Source organism: Notothenia rossii (genome assembly GCF_949606895.1).
Source record: "Notothenia rossii genome assembly, chromosome: 3".
Classification (NCBI taxonomy): Eukaryota; Metazoa; Chordata; class Actinopteri; order Perciformes; family Nototheniidae; genus Notothenia; species Notothenia rossii.
In genome coordinates this window covers 96290752-96298251 of record NC_136901.1, presented here as the reverse complement: position 1 = coordinate 96298251, position 7500 = coordinate 96290752, and the positions used below count along the sequence as shown (strand labels likewise).

Genomic DNA, 7500 nt, shown 5'->3' with positions numbered 1-7500 from the left:
CTGATCCCTTCTGACATTATAAATCACAGCCAGCTAATAGACTGATCCCTGTTGACATTATAAATCACAGCCAGGTAATAGACTGACGCCTGCTGACATTATAAATCACAGCCAGCTAATAGACTGATCCCTGTTGACATTATAAATCACAGCCAGGTAACAGACTGACCCCTGCTGACATTATAAATCACAGCCAGGTAATACACTGATCCCTGCTGACATTATAAATCACAGCCAGGTAATAGACTGATCCCTGCTGACATTATAAATCACAGCCAGGTAATACACTGATCCCTGCTGACATTATAAATCACAGCCAGGTAATACACTGATCCCTTCTGACATTATAAATCACAGCCAGGTAATACACTGCTCCCTGCTGACATTATAAATCACAGCCAGCTAATAGACTGATCCCTGTTGACATTATAAATCACAGCCAGGTAATAGACTGACGCCTGCTGACATTATAAATCACAGCCAGGTAATAGACTGATCCCTGTTCAATCAATGATCAATCAATGTTTATTTATTTAGCCCAATATCACAAATGTTACATTTGTCTCAGTGGACTTCACAGTTTGTACAGAATATCAGTATGACAATACGACACCCTCTGTCCTTAGACCCTCACATCGTACAAGGAAAAACTTCCAGAGAAACCCACAGTTTAAAGGGGAACATGGGAGAAACCTCAGGGAGAGCAACAGAGGAGGGATCCCTCTCCCAGGACGGACAGACGTGCAATAGATGCCGTGTGTAAATTGAAAAGATAATACATTTACAACATAGGTAGACCAAATGTTTGGAAATGCATGTGTGTATAATAGGAAGATGAATCCACGAGGATATCCATCCAGGACTTATGATCCAGGACCACAGCCACGACTCAAGATCCAGGACTCGCAACCCATGACACAGGACCGCAGGATCATCCATGACTCCGGATCCCGGCGTATATAGACACCACAAAGAAAGACATTTGGGGAAGCTGGGTTAATCGGAACATGAGAGTACACAGGTATAGACAGAGAGAAGGAAGAAGTAAGATGTCCCCCGACCAACTAAGCCTATATCAGCAAAACTAGGGGCTGAATCTAATCAGCCCTAACTATAAGCTTTATCAAAAAGGAAGGTCTTAAGCGCACTCTTAAAAACGGATAGGGTGTCTGCCGCCCGAACACAAACTGGAAGCTGATTCCACAAAAGTGGAGCTTGATAAGAAAAGGCTCTGGCTCCCATTGTACTTTTAGAGACTCTAGGAACAACCAACAACCCTGCATTCTTGGAACGCAATGCCCTAGTAGGACAATAGGGTATAATGAGTTCTTTAAGGTAAGATGGCGCCTGCCCATTAAGGGCTTTGTAGGCCAGAAGAAGAATTTTAAATTCTATCCTGTGTTCTATAGGGAGCCAGTGTAAGGCAGCCAGAACAGGAGTAATGTGGTCCCTTTTCCTAACTCTGGTTAGTACAAGAGCTGCAGCATTTTGAATCAGCTGAAGCGACTTGACTGACTTCTTGGTACACCCTGATAATAAGGAGTTACAATAATCCAGCCTTGAAGTAACAAATGCATGGACTAGTTTCTCTGCATCGTTTTGAGGCAAGATATGCCTGATTTTTGCAATGTTACGTAGATGGAAGTAGGCGGTCCTTGAAATTGATTTTATGTGGGCGTTAAAGGATAAATCCTGATCAAATATAACACCAAGATTCCTTACAGTCTCACTGGAGGCCAAATTAATGCCATCCATAGTTAGTATATCTTTAGATAATTTGTTTCGTAGATTCTTCGGGCCAAGTACAATAACTTCAGTTTTGGTCTGTTGACATTATAAATCACAGCCAGGTAACAGACTGACCCCTGCTGACATTATAAATCACAGCCAGGTAACAGACTGACCCCTGCTGACATTATAAATCACAGCCAGGTAACAGACTGACCCCTGCTGACATTATAAATCACAGCCAGGTAATAAACTGACTCCTGCTGACATTATAAATCACAGCCAGGTAATAAACTGACTCCTGCTGACATTATAAATCACAGCCAGGTAATAGACTGACTCCTGCTGACATTATAAATCACAGCCAGGTAATAGACTGACCCCTGCTGACATTATAAATCACAGCCAGGTAATAGACGGATCCTATAAACCCAGGTGATAGACTGATCCCTGTTTGTTTCAGGTCGGCTCCGGGGATGATCAGCTGTCCTGTCTGTCTCGACATGTACTCGGAGGTGAGACTCAAACACACCTGTGACACACCTGGACAGCAAGTAGAATCCTGCGTCCTGATTGGCTGCTTGTTCTCCTCCACAGATTGTCGACAGCGGCCGATTGGTCGTTTCCACTAAATGTGGTCACGTGTTCTGCAGCCAATGTCTGAGAGACGCTCTGAAGTCATCACACACCTGCCCCACCTGCAGGAAGAAGCTGACGCCCCGCCAGTACCACCCCCTCTATGTGTGACCTCACTGTGACTTCACTGTGACATCACACACCTGCCCCACCTGCAGGAAGAAGCTGACGCCCCGCCAGTACCACCCCTCTGTGTATGACCTCACGGTGACATCACCAGGACCCCCATGACATCACTGTGACATCAACAGGACCCTCATGACATCACAAGGACCCTCATGACATCCCTGTGACATCACCAGGACCCTCATGACATCACTGTGACATCACCAGGACCCCCATGACATCACCAGGACCCTCATGACATCACCAGGACCCTCATGACATCACTGTGACATCACCAGGACCCCCATGACATCACTGTGATATCACCAGGACCCCCATGACATCACCAGGACCCTCATGACATCACTGTGACATCACCAGGACCCCCATGACATCACTGTGACATCACCAGGACCCTCATGACATCACCAGGACCCCCATGACATCACTGTGATATCACCAGGACCCCCATGACATCACCAGGACCCTCATGACATCACTGTGACATCACCAGGACCCCCATGACATCACTGTGACATCCCCAGGACCCTCATGACATCACTGTGACATCACCAGGACCCTCATGACATCGCCAGGACCCCATCACATCACTGTGACATCACCAGGACCCTCATGACATCACCAGTGTTTTTTTGTTTGTTTGAGAAACCTTGATTACAGAGAGTTGGAACTCTTTACTGATTGCTGGAGTTCATTTTAATTTGTTTTCTATTGATATGGATAAAGGGTGTAAGTAGAAATAAATGTTGTTGAATTCTGTCTTTGAGTTTATTCTGTTCAGATCCAAAGAAAGGGTCAAGTATAACTATATAAAAGTCTGATCACCTGGTCAGCAACAGATGCATTCTGGGCCGTCCCTGCCTGTAGTTCTTATTATAATAATAATACATTTCCTTTTTAGGAGCCTTTCATGACACCCAAGGACACCATACAATGTGTCAAAAAAAGAAAAGGCTAATAGGAACATGATAAAAACACCAACAGGAAACCATGGAGGAGACGATCAAGTGGACACAAAGGAAACATGGGGAGCACTGCAGGGAGCAGGAAGAAGGAGACGATCAAGTGGACACAAAGGAAACATGGGGAGCACTGCAGGGAGCAGGAAGGAGGAGACGATCAAGTGGACACAAAGGAAACATGTGGAGCACTGCAGGGAGCAGGCAGGAGGAGACGATCAAGTGGACACAAAGGAAACATGGGGAGCAGGCAGGAGGAGACGATCAAGTGGACACAAAGGAAACATGGGGGCAGTCTGGGAGCACCCATGGTGTTCTGATAAGGACTACATCTCACGAGTCACAAGACGGTGAGTCATCAGCTGCTGACGATGACTCACCTGAGCAACACTTAAACATTACTTATCGTTACATCATAAACTCTACTTCATGAGGCTGTTAGTTATTGATCTTATCAAAACATCCTCAATGTGAATATTTGCTGTTTTATCACTAAACATATTTATTTTCTAAATGAATTATTAATTAAATGTATGAAGTATTCTTAATAAGAAGCTCTTATTATATATTATATCTGTTTTATAACAATGACGCAGCATTTCTCTGTATTCCTGCGGAAGCTGGATGATCACGTGACTCCGGGGAAAGCCCCTCATTGGAAAGTGCTTCGTCATTCCTCGGCCTCTCATTGGTCACCTGGGCGGGACTCCGGCTGTAGACCAATCAGAGGCCGTGTCAATATTTACCTTTCCTGACAACAGTGACGATAATCACGGAAGTAAACATTAAGGATAAAAGCTGCGACACGAGCTGGGCTGAAGTCTCAAACTCGATCTGAGAAGAGTCTGAAGTGAGAAGAGAAGAGTCTGAAGTATCAAACTGGATCTGAGAAGAGTCTGAAGTGAGAAGAGAAGAAAACACTGAGTTCCTGAGAGGAAAACCCGAGTCTGGATCTGAGGTAAGTCTGACTGCATCTGGAACAAGTACTCAGATCTGAGTACTTTAGTAGAAGTAGAAGTGCTCAGATCTGAGTACTTTAGTAGAAGTACTCATGTCTGGTACTTCAGTAAAATTAGAAGTACTCAGATCTTGTACTTCAGTAAAAGTAGAAGTACTCAGGTCTGGTACTTGAGTAAAAGTAGAAGTACTCAAATCTGAATACTTTAGTAGAAGTGCTCAGATCTGAGTACTTTAGTAGAAGTAGAAGTACTCAGATCTTGTACTTGAGTAAAAGTAGAAGTACTCAGGTCTGGTACTTGAGTAAAAGTAGAAGTACTCAGATCTAGTACCTGAGTAAAAGTAGAAGTACTCAGGTCTAGTACTTGAGTAAAAGTAGAAGTACTCAGATCTAGTACTTGAGTAAAAGTAGAAGTACTCAGATCTGAGTACTTGAGTAAAAGTAGAAGTACTCAGATCTGAGTACTTTAGTAGAAGTAGAAGTACTCAGATCTGAGTACTTTAGTAGAAGTAGAAGTGCTCAGATCTGAGTACTTTAGTAGAAGTACTCATGTCTGGTACTTCAGTAAAATTAGAAGTACTCAGATCTTGTACTTCAGTAAAAGTAGAAGTGCTCAGATCTGAGTACTTTAGTAGAAGTAGAAGTGCTCAGATCTGAGTACTTTAGTAGAAGTACTCAGATCTTGTACTTCAGTAAAAGTAGAAGTACTCAGATCTGAGTACTTTAGTAGAAGTGCTCAGATCTGAGTACTTTAGTAGAAGTAGAAGTACTCAGATCTTGTACTTGAGTAAAAGTAGAAGTACTCAGGTCTGGTACTTGAGTAAAAGTAGAAGTACTCAGATCTAGTACTTGAGGAAAAGTAGAAGTACTCAGGTCTAGTACTTGAGTAAAAGTAGAAGTACTCAGATCTAGTACTTGAGTAAAAGTAGAAGTACTCAGGTCTAGTACTTGAGTAAAAGTAGAAGTACTCAGATCTAGTACTTGAGTAAAAGTAGAAGTACTCAGATCTAGTACTTGAGTAAAAGTAGAAGTACTCAGGTCTAACCTGAGAGGGTTTTGCAGATTCATTGTTAGTAAGTTTTCAGTTTGGGTCCCTGTGGTTCTGACTGGTTCTGGTTCTGGTCCCTGTGGTTCTGACTGGTTCTGGTCCCTGTGGTTCTGACTTCTTCTGACTGGTTCTGGTTCTGGTTCCTGTGGTTCTGACTGGTTCTGGTCCCTGTGGTTCTGACTTCTTCTGACTGGTTCTGGTTCTGGTTCCTGTGGTTCTGACTGGTTCTGGTCCCTGTGGTTCTGACTGGTTCTGACTGGTTCTGGTCCTGGTCCCTGTGCAGATGGCGCTGACGGTGAAAGCCTACCTGCTGGGTCGGGACCAGGTGGTGAAGGAGGTCCGGAGGTTCAACGTGGATCAGGAGGTTTCCTGCAGCTTCGAGTACCTGCAGTCCAGAACCAGCAGCGTGTTCTCCAGCCTGAGGGACTTCAACCTGTACTACAGAGGTACTTATACAAATACTGTGTACAAATATATATAAATACTCCAGAACCATCAGCTTGTGTTTGGTGCTCAAAGCGCTTAAAAGCAAGTAAAACAAAAATAACAACAAAAGTAGAAAGCCTCCCTCTCCTCTGTCATCATCCTTCTGGACCTGTCTGCTGCATTCGACACGGTGAACCATCGGATCCTCCTTCGCACTGTCCAAGAACTTGGAGTTTCAGGCACTGCACTTTCCCTCCTCACCTCATACCTCAACGACCGCACCTACAGGGTTACTTGGAGAGGGTCCGAGTCCGATCCTTGTCAATTAACTACAGGGGTCCCTCAGGGCTCGGTTCTTGGTCCCCTCCTCTTCTCCCTGTACACAAACTCGCTCGGGTCTGTCATTAGCCCGCATGGTTTTTCATACCACTGCTACGCTGACGACACCCAACTAATTCTGTCCTTTCCCCGCTCAGAGACCCAGGTCGTCGCGCGCATCTCTGCTTGCCTAGCAGACATCTCTCAGTGGATGTCTGCTCATCACCTCAAGCTCAACCTTGACAAGACTGAACTGCTCTTCCTTCCGGGAAAAGATTGTCCCACTCTTGACCTAACAATCAACATCGGCCCCTCTGTTGTTTCCCCGACTCAGACTGCAAGGAATCTGGGTGTGGTCCTAGATAACAAACTGTCCTTCACTGCAAACATCTCTGCTACAACCCGCTGCTGCAGATACACGCTTTACAACATCAGGAGGATACGTCCCCAGCTGACCCAGAAAGAGACGCAGGTTCTGGTCCAGGCTCTCGTCATCTCACGCCTAGACTACTGCAACTCCCTCCTGGCTGGTCTACCTGCATGTGCCATCCGACCTCTGCAGCTCATCCAGAATGCAGCGGCTCGTCTGGTCTTCAACCTTCCTAAATGTTCCCACACCACGCCGCTCCTCCGCTCCCTTCACTGGCTTCCAGTAACTGCTAGAATCCACTTCAAGACACTGGTACTTGCGTACCATGCTGTGAATGGATCTGGCCCTTCCTACATCCAGGACATGGTTAAACCGTACACCCCAGCACGTGCACTCCGCTCTGCATCAGCCAAACAGCTCGCTGCCCCCGCACTGCGAGGGGGACCCAAGTTCCCATCAGCAGAAACACGTGGGTTTGCTATCCTGGCTCCAAAATGGTGGAATGAGCTCCCCATTGAAATCAGGACAGCAGAAAGCTTACACATCTTCCGACGCAAACTGAAAACTCATCTCTTTAGACTCCACTTCCAGAGATAGAATTACTAACAAAGCACTTATATACTAATAAAGGGCTGGCTTTCTAAATGCCAGTTGAGTAGCACTTGAAATGTTTGGCTCTATGAAACCTGATGAACTTATATGATTCTGTTTTCTTAAAGGTTGTATCTTCCTGGTCGAATGCACTTATTGTAAGTCTCTTTGGATAAAAGCCTCAGCTAAATGCAATGTAATGTAATGTAATGTAATGAAAGTGCTTAACTAGGAGGAATCAGGGCGAGGGGTTAGTGGTTAGGAGTTGAGGGCAAGAGTGAGAAGGTGAGTTTTGAGGGATTGTTGGAACGATGTGAGAGTGTTGGCGGACGGACAGCCA

At 45.1% G+C, this 7500-nt stretch overlaps 2 protein-coding genes across 5 annotated transcripts in view; both read left to right on the top strand.

The window, feature by feature from the left end:
- Window positions 1–3249, top strand: part of rnf4 (ring finger protein 4) — a 15844-nt gene extending 12595 nt beyond the window's left edge. For all 3 annotated transcript variants that reach the window (XM_079667728.1, XM_079667726.1, XM_079667727.1), the window contains 2 exons: window positions 2192–2243; window positions 2326–3249. In XM_079667728.1, the coding sequence (XP_079523854.1) occupies window positions 2192–2243; window positions 2326–2475 (202 nt within the window). In that variant the 3' untranslated portion in view covers window positions 2476–3249. The remainder of the gene's footprint in view (window positions 1–2191; window positions 2244–2325) is intronic.
- A 960-nt stretch (window positions 3250–4209) lies between these two features.
- The window catches only part of sqstm1 (sequestosome 1), a 10264-nt gene continuing 6973 nt past the window's right edge, over window positions 4210–7500 (top strand). The window contains exons 1-3 of one of the 2 annotated variants that reach the window (XM_079667721.1): window positions 4253–4322; window positions 4353–4407; window positions 5739–5901. In XM_079667721.1, coding sequence (XP_079523847.1) covers window positions 5739–5901 — 163 coding nt within the window. In that variant the 5' untranslated portion in view covers window positions 4253–4322; window positions 4353–4407. Of the gene's footprint in view, window positions 4408–5738; window positions 5902–7500 lie in introns of both variants that reach the window. The other variant, XM_079667722.1, reaches the window with a different exon arrangement.